Raw genomic sequence first — 13397 nt, 5'->3', positions numbered from 1 at the left:
AGTAATATTCTAATTTTCTGATATGATGAATTTGAGATTTTCATTTGTTGTCATTTGTAATCATCAAAATTAAACGAAATAAACATTTGAAATATATGAGTTTGTATGTAATGTATGAATATAATATACAAGTTTCACTTTTTAAATGAAATTACTGAAATCAATCTACTTTTTCATGATATTCTAATTTTATGACCAGCACTTGTAATTAATAAAATATAAGAAAAACTAAAATTAAAAAATACAAAAAATGCTATAAAAATGACACCTGAAGAGCCTGAGAGCGTCTACCTGGAGGTAAATCCACATTTATCTCATTTATTACATTTAATGAGGATTTATTTTGACCTAAAGATCCGGAACATTAAATAAAATAAAATAAAATCTCCTGAATCGACTTCGTAAAAATTAAAATTACAAAACAAAAAAAAAGTTTTGATGTAAAAACTGAGACGTGAGAAAAGAACCGAGACAAGAAGCTGCTCCCGGCGGCTCGTTGTGGTCACCATGGTAACCACGCCTCTGGACCCGTCGCTTCCTAAAAAGAGGCAGACGCCAGACGGACTGAAAAGTAAGCCTCAAACAAACAAAAACTGCAAATCTGAGCTTCGGGTTTTATTAAAGCGTGACTCAGACGTTCGGATTTTCTGTCAAGTCAAGTTTATTTATATAAAAACAGGTTTAAAACTGCACCAAAGTGCTTTACAAGAACAACAATAACTGAATTTAGAATAAAACAAGCTAAAAATACTATTTTAATTAAATGCCAAGGAATAAAAGTGAGTTTTTAAAAGCAATTTCATTTTAATCTGATCTGAAAGGTATATTATTCCATAAAGTCGGAGCTACGACAGAAAAAGAACTGTCAACAACAGCTGATTGTTTGAACGTAGGGTTCCCTGCACAGACTGATGTTTTAAAAGGTCCTGAAGATATGAGGGGGCTTAATAAGTTAATAAAAGAATCTTAAAATCTATACGATTAAAGACAGGTAGCCGATGAGTGTCGCCCTTATATGGTCGAACTTCCTGGTTCCTGTAAGAAGCCGCGCCGCTGCATCTGTGGTTTATCTATGCGACGATATAAAGACTTACAATAATCCAAACGAGCAGCAATAAAGGCACGGATCAGTCCTTCAAAGTCCTGGAAACAAAAGTAAGATTTATCCGCAGATGGTAAAAACTTGATTTAACGACAGCTGCTGTCAAAAGTGAAACCAAGATTCCAAAACTGAGCTAAGGAGATATTGAGGAGAATATGTTGAGTGATAAAAGGGGGGATTTGTCCCACAGCAGTGAGAGACAAACTGGGGGAAAGAAGACAAAAATGTCTCTGTTTCGATGTTTAATCTGTACACGTATTAAAAAATAAGAGTAAGAAGAGTTTGCAAAAAAAAAACTCAAAACGTCTCCATCTGTGTTCAAGTTTCCGGAGAAAATCGCCAAAAATCATCGACTTTAAGCTGCGTTTGTGTAAAAACTGTAAAAGATGTCAGAACAGCAGTTCGGTCGTTTAAAGTTTAACTTCCTGCGAGTCGTTTGAACGTCAAACGACGTTTCTGTCGCCACGTGAGCCCGAGCGCCGGGGCTCCAAACGCCGATTCTCGCGTTTCTTCGCAGAAACGCCGCGACGGAAACGAGCCGCGACGGAAACGAGCCGAGCGGAACGGTTCCGCCTCCTTAATCTGACGCCGTTTTGATCCGAACCAGAAAAAAAAACAAACAAAGAAGAAAGTCGGCCTGAAGGTGATCCCAGCGACTTTTCTGACTGGATGAACGTTTAAAAAACGTCTAAATCAACAAGGCGAGCGTCCGCTGAGGAGCCACGGCGTCCTGTCAGGTCAGAAACGACCTGATGATGTCACTTCCTGCCCTGAGAAGAAGAAACTAAAAGGTAGAGAAAAAGGGAGCGTTCTGGAAGCTCGGACACACCTCCTCATGGCCTGCGTCCCAGCATGCACTGCTCTGGCCCAGGCGGCGGCGTCGCTCCGCCCCTCGGTCACGTGACCGGCGGCGGCGGCGGCGAGGAACAGGCTGTACAGCTGCAGGGCGGAGGGGAGGAGCGTGAGCGTCGAGGAGGCGTTCCCGTCAGAGGAAGGAAGGCGAACTCACCGCTCCCGAAGACCCGCCCATCTTCTCCTGGACCAACCCGGCAAGGACGGAAAGCAGTCGCCCGGGGCAACCGGGGGTCACATGATCCCGGAGCCACTCCTGAATGGCTGCAGCGAGACAATCGGGAACTCTGGTTTAAAAAGGACTGTAAACGCCGCCGGCTGCCGGCGTCCTTCGCCGCCGCCGTCGTCCTACCTCTGGCCGCCTGAGCGTGGGTGTTCCCGCAGTCCCCGTCCCCGGAAGCGCGGTCCAGGGAGTTCAGTTCCTCCTGCTTCTCCAGCAGCAAGGAACAGATCTTCTCCAGCGCCTCGCGCATCACAGGACTCAGCGGTCCTGACGGAAACGAAACAGGAAGCGTTTTTAAAGCTGTCGCAGCTGTCGGAATACACGCTTCGCCATCATTAAACCTCAAAATGTGTCAGAAAACAGAAAATATTCCTCGTCTTTGTTTACAACCAAATGAATTATTCAGTTACGGAAGTTCTCCCGGAATATCTTGGCTCATTTCATCTTTAGCTTTAACGCTCCGTTTCCTCCCTTAAGTGACTCCTCCTCCTCGCAGATTTTAGCCGTTTCTTTACAGAAGAAGAAGAAGAAGAAGGAGGAGGTCACCTTTCCTCCTCCGACTCTGTTCACATCCTGGGATTATTTGACCCAATCCAACATGAGCTCAATAATGTTTGAACGTAAACAAACGACTCGTAATTGTTGGCAACAAAACCCGACTAACTGATAAACGGAGCGGCAGACTTTCAGTGAACAATCCGCACTTTTATCACAGATGAAACAAAAACTTTCAATCAAAAACACTGAAAAATCCCATATTTTGACATCTACGGTGGCCTTTAAGGGACACTGATATGAGATAATTAAATACTTTAACATAAAAACACGTTTAAAAAAATCCTCTAAACATCGAAGCTGCTGGAGGAAGAAAGATCCAGCGGATAAAATTGGAAACACAGACTGATCGCGGACACCGACCCTCTGAGTGCACGTCGTCCTGCGGCCGCGTGATCATGACCGGAGGCTCGACGTCGTAGCTCCGCCCACTCACGCGCACGCCGCCCAGGTTCGGCCAGGCGGGGGCGCCAGTGTCAGCATCTGAACGGGATGAAGGAACTCAGGTTAGAAATCCCAGATGTTTGTTTATCAGAACTCTTAGTGGACGAACTAAGGTGTGGCGTCCCACAGGGCTCAGTCCTCGGCCCCTTTTTATTCCCTAACGTCCATTTTGGTTTGACCAGCTGTTTTAATGCTAAACTGCACCCTATATCCTCATCTTTTACCCGGATGATATTGGTCTCATTCAGATGTACCGTTTGCTGAACTATTCATGGAAGATTGGAGTTGTTTGCTCAGACGCTCACCGAACAGTCTCAGTCGTTCTGGGTTGACCTTCATCAGGGTCAGCGACGCTCCTGCCATCTCCAGCGACGTCATGAACGCCCCGGACATCACCCTGGCAACCTCCACGCCACGGCTCTCTGCAACCGGAAATCCATCAATCACCTCCCAGAGAAGAGCTCGACCAAGCTGTGGCTTTTTTTCTTTACATTCCACCAAACTTTCTGTTAGAGAGACTCACATATAATCTGAGGCTTTTTTGTTTAACCCGATGCTAATTCAAAGCTAACTGGATGCTAACTCAAAGCTAACTGGATGCTTACCCGATGCTAACTTGAAACTAATCCGATGCTTACTCGAAGCTAACTGGATGCTAACCCGATGCTAACTTGAAGCTATGCCAACACTTACTCGAAGCTAGCCTGATGCTAACTTGAAGCTAACCGGATGCTAACACAATGATAACTTGCAGCTGACTGGATGCTAACTTGATGCTAACTCGAAGCTAAACCGATGCTAACTCTAATCAGCAGCAGGTTCAGACTAACAGACATGGATTGTTTATATTTTTTCCTCTGAATCACAAACTGATCTCGGGTTGTTGGCCTGTCAGAAACTCAGACCTTTATTGGCGGCGCACATTCACTTCCTGTTTGAAGTTAAACTTCCTGTTTCTCGTCTCCTCCTCTGTGGAAATGTCCTCCAATCCATTTGCCTTTCTTTTAAAGTTAGACCCGCTGCTGGACTTTAAGTTTAAGTTACATAAATGCACATCAGACAAAGCTGTGGGAATTGAGGGTGCGCAGGGTGCTGCAGCGCCCTACCAGGACAGGAGAATCTAATTCGTCCTGTGAGTTCTGGTCCCCCCCCCCACAGAGGAAGCTCATTTCAGCTGCTTGGATCTGGGGTCTCGGTTTATTCCACTCACACCTCTCAGACAGGAAACAGGAAGTCTCTGCTCACCCAGGCAGGTGACGGCCGCTCCGGTAACCACGGCCATCTCCAGGCAAGACAGAGCGCCGAGGTTGTTCACGCACAAAACAACGCTGTCCCCTGCAGGAGAGACGGGGAAAATCCAGTCCTTTGGAACTACGGTAACGCTACGAGACGGGCCTGAAATACGACTCGGGTGTCGGACCTGAGCTCAGCGGCAGATGTGATTGGCTGTGTGGGTTGGTCATGTGATCTATCATGGTCTTCACCACCTCATCTGCAGTCGCCACCTGAGTGACAGAAACAGAGTAAATGTTACCGTGTTTTCCTGGATCATGAAGTCCACCGGACTTTGAGGCGCTCTGTCGTTTTTTTGAGAAAACTGAAGGCTTTTAAGTCTAAAACTTAAAGCACCCGGAGGCTTTTACTGGCTGGATCTGGACTCACCTTTGACCTTTTGATTCCCGGTTCACCATGGATTCCTGGAGGACGGATAAAAAAAAGCAGGAATCAGAACTCAGTCGAGGTTTAAAGACTTCCTGTTTGCGGTTGGACTGAAGAAGAAGAAGAAATCTGCAGGTCGAAGCTCTGAATTCAGGAAGTAGGGGTTCATCCTGTAACTGGAGGGTTGCTGGTTTGATCCTCCGCTCCGTCCGTCTCAATCGTTGTGTCCTTAGGCGAGACGCTTCACCAGCCTTGCCTCCTGGTGGTCAGAGGGCTCGGTGGCCACAGTAGGGTCCAGACCCCAACTTCTGGAACCACTGCCCCAAAATATTTTCTTTTTTTTTCATCTTTTTACATCTGCTGAGCTCACTGACCAAGTCAGAGGTAAAAAACAGTCACATTTAAAGGTTAAAGCTGGTTTTTAATCCCGCCAGGCGGCCCTCGGCGTCCTCACCCAGTCCCAGCTCCATGTCTCCTGGCGGCAGGTCGAACGAAGGCAGGCAGCCGGGAACGCTGCACGGAGACAGACTCACGCCGAGCGTGCCTGGGACACAAGACTCCACAGGATGAGCCGTTTGAGGAGGGGGGGGGAGGGGACGCCGCCGGCAGGCGTCAGAGGAGGCGACGGAAACAGGACTCACCGATCCCCTTCAGGACGTCGGTCAGCTCGGCGACGATCTGGTCCAAGGAGCAGCCTTCTTCTGCCAGCGCGCCCGCCAGCTGAGCCCAGAGGTTCGGGTCAGCAGATCAAATTTAAAGAAAGATAAAAAAAGTTTAGGAGTCACTGATTCTGAAAACTTAACTCTATTTTGGTGGGTTTGCTCGTTAAGCTCATAACGAATCAACGCCGGGAGCTTTTAAAGGATTTAAAGGATTCTCCTGGCCTTCATGAGCAGCTTCCAACCCGACGGGTGAGAAGGCTGGGACCCGGAAGGATTCTCGTCCCGCACCTTGTGGATGAAGACGGTGCCACACAGGCCTCTTCTGCCGGCCTTGCTGGGACGGTCGAAGGCGCAGTCCTCGGCGACCACCACCATGTCGACGGGGACCCCCTGGTTGCGGGCCTGCTCAGCAGCCAGCCCGAAGTTGAGGCGGTCCCCCGTGTAGTTTTTCACGATGAGAAGGACCCCGGAGGCTCCTGCAGGGGGACGAGAGTTCTCCAGAGTTTTATTCAACCTAAACCGGGCCTCGAGGCGACGTCCTGGAGTTGTTTCTGCTCCGACACACCTGAGTCAAACCGATTAATCACCTCAGGTCCTCCAGAAGCAGGTCCACGAGTCAGCCGTTTAAAGCGAGAACGTGCAGTAACAAACCCGAGCGCAGATTACCTGCTCCGTGCAAGGCGAGGATGGCGGCCAGGACGCTGGTAGGAGGCGGCGACGCGAACACCCCTCCCGCCACAGCTGCAGAGAGCATGCCTGCGCCGACGTAACCTGCAGACACACGGGGTGGGGGGGGGATGAGGCGAAAACAGCCGAAGGGCAACGGAAACGCCGCCGTGCTGCGGTTCTTACCCGCGTGGGCCGGCTCGTGTCCCGACCCGCCTCCGGACAGCAGCGCCACCTTGCCCTTCAGCTCACCCAGGTCGGCGCGAAGCACGACTCTGTGGCCCTTCAGCAGAGAGAGGCCCCCGGAGGCCCCGACCAGGCCGCGGAGAGCCTCGTCCACGCAGCCGTCCACCGAGTTGATCAGCTTCCTCTGAGGCTGCGACAGACAACAACAAACACACAGATACTTCCATTAATTCTCATTAAATATGATTTATCCTGCAAAACACACTAAACTGAAACTTGTGTTTCAACAGGTAGCAACAACAAAGACACAGCTGAACATCAGTTATCTAAACCTGCACATGAAAGTTTTATTTGCATGAAAACAAACATAAAACAGACGATTTACAACAGTTTAAAACAAATCCTTATCAATGAATGGACTCTGATCCTTTCAGCTAGCTTAACCAGACTGCTAAAAACAACCCTCCCGTTCTTCAAAACGCCACAAATTAACATTAAAATAAGATCAGGGTTCAGTGCATGTCTCTCCTGATGGTCAAAAACATGTTTTTATTTAACTTCGTACCTCCATTTTTAACTTGTCTGGCTCCTGTTCTCCTCTGACAGCGGGTCAACGAAGCGGGTTAAGCTAGCAGAGCTGTAGGCGATGCGCAAACCGGATGTTGTGAAACTTCACACACAAAATAAAAACACGCTCTCTTTTCAAATGACAAAATCTATAAAATAATAACAGTTTTTCCCAGGGAGACTGTGACATATGAATGTATAGCATTGACTATGTAGTACAATAAAAGGACTTTTAATGTAAGCTGAAAGGAATAGAGGCAATCATGCCGCTTTGGTTTTATTTTGAAAGACAATTACAGGAAGCGTCATTTTATTCGTTTGTTTCCGGTTACTTTATTGAAAAAAAAATAAGGTTTGGGCATATCTGACGGTGTTTAAAACGTCACCAAACTAACAATAAACCAAATAAATAAATAAATGCTGTATTTACTAAGAATAACTACAAAAAGAACTAGTGAATGAGTTGATTTTTTTGCCAAAAAACGTCATATTTAAAAAAACTAAAAGAACTAAATCAAGATGTTGCTTTTATTATTCAACTAAAACACTAAATCCCGCATTTTAAGTGCCTTTCAAAGTGTATGGAAAGGATGTTTATAATTAAAAAAATCAACAAAACCTAAAATGGCTGGTTACATCGGTCCTTTTAGGATAAAAATAAAGATGTTGTAGTTGAGAATCTGTTAAAGTCACGTATTGTGGACCTATAGACCTCCTTCGCCTATAGTTGGCTCCTTCACGTGATAATTTATAGAAATGTGATGATTTTTTATGCTTAAAATGTTTCTTGTTTTAACTTGGAAACTGTTTTTGCAAGTTGCAAATTAGGCTAAACATGTAAACATGGAAGTAAAGGGGTCTGTTTGTTTTATCAACAGAAAGCAGGTTGAATATTTTAAACGATCGATTATTGACGGTTTAAATGAGCACATTTATTTGTTTATGGACGGTTTGTAGACGCTATAAACAAGCTTTTATTGGGAAGATTAAAGCCACGCGTATCCGCCGCGTTGACAGTCTGACTCAGAGTGAATCCCCGCCCGCCCGGGCCGCCCCGGTAAAATAAATATCGAACCTACCCCACCGCGGTTCCTTCTCCCGGTCTGTCCGCTCGCGCCGCAGCTCGGAACCGTCTAGAGCAACATGCAGGATGGCGAGCGTGGAGGCAGCCGCCGAGCACGAACGCATCCTGCGGGAGATCGAGAGCACGGACACGAACTGCATCGGGCCGACCCTCCGGTGAGTGACACCGCGGCGGCCGTCCCTGTCAGCCCCCCCGGGGGGGTAGGACAGCCTCGCCGTCGGCGTCTCCCAGCTCCGGGAGCTCGCTCAAAACTTTAACACACATGCGTCCATTATCGGACGGCTAGCCGGCTAACTTTAGCAAACATCAAATTTGGCAGAATTTTATTAAAACCTCCGGCGTTACAACTTCTAATACAACTGTTGTCTGACTTGACTCACCTAACGCCACTGTCTGGACGTACTGTTATTAGTTTTATCTGAAAATATTAGCAACTTATCCATAAAATGTCTCAAGCTACTTTATGCTAACATTAGCTTCCCAAGCTAACTAACTGGCATTCTGTTCGTTTTGGGGAAAAAAGATTTATTAAAAGTAGCTCAGCGCTGTTTTTGTCGTGTGGCTTTCAGGTTTATGACTTCAGCTTTTATGGAAGAATGTGTCGGAAGGTTTAATTAATCTCTGTTTTGTTAAAAAACAGCTAACCTGTACATTGAATCAGGGAGTGTCAAGTGCAGCTGCCCAACAATCCCTGCTTCTCTGCTTCCCATTCCCTCATTCTCATTCATTTGGGAATGAGGGAATGAGAAGGGACATTTCTCAGCTTTTTTTTTTTTTTTTTCCAAACCAGGAGAAGCTGAGCTCCAGTCGGAGCAGCTGTGGTAAATGTTTCCATGCTGCTTGCTGCAGCTGGGTGGAAACAGTTTGGGCTTGTTGTTGTCAGAGTTTCAGCCTGAACATGTTGCTGAAGCAGCTCGGCTTCAATCCACATTTGGACCCAGAACCGGGTCACAGCCCTTCCACGTTGGGCGCGGTCTCCGAAAACATGCAGGCGCAGATAAATTTGTTTCCACCCTTTTTTTTTTTTTGTTGAAGAAAGGAAAAAAAACATGACTGTCCCTGAAATAAACTTAAAACCGACAGAGGAGCTTACTGGGAACCAGCCGAACGTTGGTCTGTAGCCGAACCCTCCTGGACGCGTCCAGGGAAGGACGACACAGATGATGACCAGGAGGTCCAGAACCTCTGGGTTCATCAGTGTCAGATCGGACTGTCGGTCGCCGTTTGAGCCAAACTGGACGACCGAGGAGGACGCCAAATCGTCAAAAAGCAAGACTGGAGCTTCTGGGTCCTGTCAGCTCTGTGTCCACAAACCCAAACGTGAAGCAAAGACCAGAACCCTGAACCTGCAGGGGGACAAGGAGGATCAGTTCTGTTCTGGGTCCAATAAAACCTCAAGACTATCAAGGCTGCTCGGGGTCGGACAGCTTGGGTCAAAGGTCGTCCAACGGGATAATGAGCCAAAACGCAGAGAGTGGCTAAAGCTGGATTTACGCTCAGTGAAGTGAAGTGAAGGAATCTGTCCTCTCTGACGTAGCAGAGAAACCCCATCGCTGAGCTCCAGGAAGCCCCTCCCCCTCCCAACGCACAGCAGCGCGGCAACAGAAACGCAGCTCCACCGCGAGCGCACCTGTTCCTGTGCAGCGCGGCGGCATTAACCACGCCCACTTTATTTCTGCTCCGACCTCGTGTCGGGAACGAGCTCTCGGAGCTCCTAGGAGAACAAAATGGCGTCATTTTGGTCTCACAGCTGCATCAGAGAGGAAGGGGCGTGGCCTTCTGATCTGAACCCTGCAGAACATCTGGAGAAGGAAGCCTTCGAACCCGAGACAGCTGGAGCGGTTTGCTCAGGAGGAGCGGACCAACATGTCCTCAGGTGTCTTCGGTTGTCTTCAGGTGTCCTCAGGCGCACCTGAAGACACTTGAGGACTTCTGCCCTCAGGTGCAGAAGTCTGAGGACGCCATCATAGTTCGTAAGACAACAGGAAGTCAGTTTGTGGTCATGTGGTTCTGAGACGCTTGGATCAGAGCTCCCAGGAAGCTCCTCCCTCCTCCAGGAAGCTCCTCCCTCCTCCCGCGGCGTTAAAACAGGTTTCTTCTCGCCGGCTCCTCAGCTCTCCTGTCCTCGCCGCGACCAGACGCGTTTTATTAAACCGACTAAGACGCCGTTTAACTGTGAACGATAACGAGGGAACGAAGGGACCGTGTCCCGACGCCGCCGGGCCCGAGGCACACTTCCTCCCCGCCATTAAAACTCCTCCTCAGAAACAACTTCTGACCAATCAGACGACGCTCGGAGCGAACTCCTGGGAGGAACCGTTCTTCCAGGGTCATGGGAGGTGGCGGGTGGAGCTACTACGAGAACAAAACGACGCAGTTTTCGTCTCGCGACCACGAGACCAACAGCCGGCGTTGTTTAATGGAGGACCTGATTCCTCCAAAATAAGTTGGTCCAGCCCAGATTCATCAGTTTATTCAGTAAAATAATTCTGTTGGATCTAAATTCAGCGACTTCTTTTTTCTTTTAGTCAGTTTTTTTCCGGCTGCGCTCCGTCTGTAAAATTAGAAACGTGACTCTGCTCCTCGGAGACCTTCTCCCGGCGGCAGCCGGCAGTGGCAGCGGTGGTTCCGATTGTCCGAACAGGAAGCGGGCAGCGATTGAAGAGGCGGCGGGATGCAGCTGAGGAGCTGAGCTGCTGAACGCTCATCAAAGGTGGTTTTGTGCTTTTTTTTCCCCCTCCTGAAGCTCCACTAGGGTGTTTTTCCTCGCCATCCTCAGTAGTCACAGCTCGGTGAATTCAGCCCGTTTTTGGCCTTTAAATGTAGAATAAATCGAACAGTTCTGACCCGTTCTTGGCCCATAAATGTAGAATAAATCGAACAGTTCTGACCCGTTTTTGGCCTTTAAATGTAGAATAAATCGAACAGTTCTGACCCGTTCTTGGCCCATAAATGTAGAATAAATCGAACAGTTCTGACCCGTTTTTGGCCTTTAAATGTAGAATAAATCGAACAGTTCTGACCCGTTCTTGGCCCATAAATGTAGAATAAATCGAATAGTTCTGACCCGTTCTTGGCCCATAAATGTAGAATAAATCGAACAGTTCTGACCCGTTCTTGGCCCATAAATGTAGAATAAATCGAATAGTTCTGACCCGTTCTTGGCCCATAAATGTAGAATAAATCGAACAGTTCTGACCCGTTTTTTAAGCCCAGATGGAAGAATCTGCTGCTGAGATTATTGGGATTAAATGAATTAATAGTACCAATAATTGACCTTTAAAGTAACGGGGAGCGACGTCGCTGTCGCGCTCAGATCACGTGTTGGGGACGACTCTCGGCTACTACCACGTCCAGATTTGAGCGTAATGTCTGTAACATTTAGAGAAGTTTTTATCCGTGTCTGTGTTTACGTTTGGTTAGCCGTGACGGCCATCTTGGTTTAGGCTGAGTTCATCCAGTGCTGGTAGTTTATAAAAAGTGCTTGTGTCTGAGCAAAGAAAACAAATATCTACGAGAGAGAGATAGAGATAGATAAAGATAGATATAGATATATATAGAAATATATAGAAATAAGAGTGACAGTGATAGACATGGGTAGATATATATAGCGAGAGACAGAGATAGAAATAGAGACTTACAGTGATAGATATAGAAACAGGTATGAGACTGATCTCCAGCTCACGCTCAGAAATCATATATTTCTATATTTATATTCTGTCTCTGATTGGTATCAAACCCCAGCAGCGGCTTCATCAGGGAGTTAAATATAAACTGTCCCGGAGTATTTAAAGTAGGCGAGCGTGAAGCTGAAAATAAACCCGAGGCTGACGGGTGAGGTGTCTGTTTGCACGGAAACGTCAAATCGCTGCCGCCGGCCCGACCCGGCCGAGCCTCTCAGCGCCGCTCGGAGGAGGTGGCGTCGGCCCCGAGGCGTGACCCAAACTCGTCGCGGCACGTTGGAGGTCGGGTCCTGAAGGGACGACTGCTGGACTGAAAATCAGATTTAATGGGTTCCTCAGAGAGAATCTGACGGATTAAACTCAGATTAAATGAAATTAAAACAACTTTGAGGCTTAACTAAAGTAAAGAGGGAGCTGATCCAGAACTGTGAGGACTCGATTTAGAAAATAAACTCAGATTTATTTAGTTAAAAAGGTAAAAATGACTCTAAATGTAATTCAGAGTTTATTTTAAACCACTGTAGTCTGATAGTTAATGTCGTGTCCGAGTTTTAGGCAGATTTTCGTCTTTAAGTTGAGATTCGTTGCCGTTTGATGAAGCCTCATAAATCGGTTGTCAGCTGGGGGTCAGGCTCAGCTACTACCACAGATATTTTGCTAACTCGATCGTTCGAAGCAGGAAATTTAAAGTTTTACCGACGGCCGCGGGCAAAAATGACCAGGATTATGTCTTTGTCTCCTTGTTAGCAAAATATCTCATGAGCCAAGAGGACAGGTTTTTATTAAACTCTGATGAACTCAAGATGGCCGCCCCAGCCAGCTGGGAGTAGCTGAGCGTGACGACCCCGTCTTATTTTTATCGTTTGGATTTTTGGGCCTGAAAAACCTGGAAGTGGAACGAATCGAACCAGTCGTCAGGTGGGGTCGGCGGCCATCTTTAAGCTGTTTGGAAATGCTGGCTCTTCTGATCCAACAACATCCAAACAAACTGAATTATCCGTCTCTGCTCTGGTTCTGTTTGTTTGTGTCCCGCGCTCCATTGTACGAGTCGGGACGTTTCCTGGTCGGCGGGTGGGGCTTGTAGCTGTACACAGGTGGCTGTGTGTGTGTGTGTGTGTTTTTATGGAGGAAAAGGCCACAGGAAGAGAGCTGGGGTTTCCAAACACTCCTGTCACTTTCGTCACCTTTCACATTTGTCCTCCTGTTGTTCCTGTAAAAAAAACAACATAAAAAAGATTATTATCAACCCTCCTGCTGCCCTCGGGTCGGAGGGACCAGCAGGAGGCTTCAAATCTATAAATGGTTTGAATCGTTAACAGATTTAATGGGATTCTCTGATTTTTTCAGGCCTCCAGAGTGTTTTCGTTGCGAGAAATATGAGAAAGAAATGAACTTTAAGACTGAAAACGCGGCTGAAGTCGGCCGAACGAGTCACAACCACGAGCGTTTCGGTGTTGAGTTATTAAGATTTATTAATAGTTTTAATTTCTCCGTCTCAGAGGCTTCAGAATGAGCCGCAGTTTGTCGGGATTTGGTGATTTATCTCCTGGAAACGAGCCAGTTTTTGTTAGTCTGCAGCTTCACAACAACACCAGACATTATACGAAGGGATTCCCAACCGTTAAGGCAGAGGAGAAATGGTCAATTTCAAAGACAATGAGAAGGATTTTAGGACAAAGGATTGTAGCTTCACTCTGTCATCCATCTGACGACG

The 13397-nt window shown here is 47.2% G+C and overlaps 2 protein-coding genes across 3 annotated transcripts in view; one reads left to right on the top strand and one right to left on the bottom strand.

Annotated features, from left to right (window-relative positions):
- Window positions 1–8134, bottom strand: part of tkfc (triokinase/FMN cyclase) — an 11217-nt gene extending 3083 nt beyond the window's left edge. Inside the window, exons 1-14 of one of the 2 annotated variants that reach the window (XM_025002253.2) lie at window positions 7996–8134; window positions 6350–6539; window positions 6164–6268; window positions 5786–5973; window positions 5477–5555; window positions 5290–5379; window positions 4839–4873; window positions 4597–4681; window positions 4422–4511; window positions 3482–3598; window positions 3096–3215; window positions 2307–2444; window positions 2112–2218; window positions 1932–2041 (exon numbers count right to left, since the gene is read on the bottom strand). In XM_025002253.2, the coding sequence (XP_024858021.1) occupies window positions 1932–2041; window positions 2112–2218; window positions 2307–2444; window positions 3096–3215; window positions 3482–3598; window positions 4422–4511; window positions 4597–4681; window positions 4839–4873; window positions 5290–5379; window positions 5477–5555; window positions 5786–5973; window positions 6164–6251 (1247 nt within the window). In that variant the 5' untranslated portion in view covers window positions 6252–6268; window positions 6350–6539; window positions 7996–8134. Of the gene's footprint in view, window positions 1–1931; window positions 2042–2111; window positions 2219–2306; window positions 2445–3095; window positions 3216–3481; window positions 3599–4421; window positions 4512–4596; window positions 4682–4838; window positions 4874–5289; window positions 5380–5476; window positions 5556–5785; window positions 5974–6163; window positions 6269–6349; window positions 6540–6914; window positions 7015–7995 lie in introns of those variants that run through there. The other variant, XM_025002252.2, reaches the window with a different exon arrangement.
- The window catches only part of exoc6b (exocyst complex component 6B), a 108120-nt gene continuing 102747 nt past the window's right edge, over window positions 8025–13397 (top strand). The window contains exon 1 of the mRNA XM_037976724.1: window positions 8025–8155. Within this exon, the coding sequence (XP_037832652.1) occupies window positions 8067–8155 (89 nt within the window). The 5' untranslated portion in view covers window positions 8025–8066. The remainder of the gene's footprint in view (window positions 8156–13397) is intronic.

Source organism: Kryptolebias marmoratus, linkage group LG7 (genome assembly GCF_001649575.2).
Source record: "Kryptolebias marmoratus isolate JLee-2015 linkage group LG7, ASM164957v2, whole genome shotgun sequence".
NCBI classification, from domain to species: Eukaryota; Metazoa; Chordata; class Actinopteri; order Cyprinodontiformes; family Rivulidae; genus Kryptolebias; species Kryptolebias marmoratus.
Note: the sequence above shows the minus strand (reverse complement) of the source record. Positions and strands in the feature narration are given on the sequence as shown.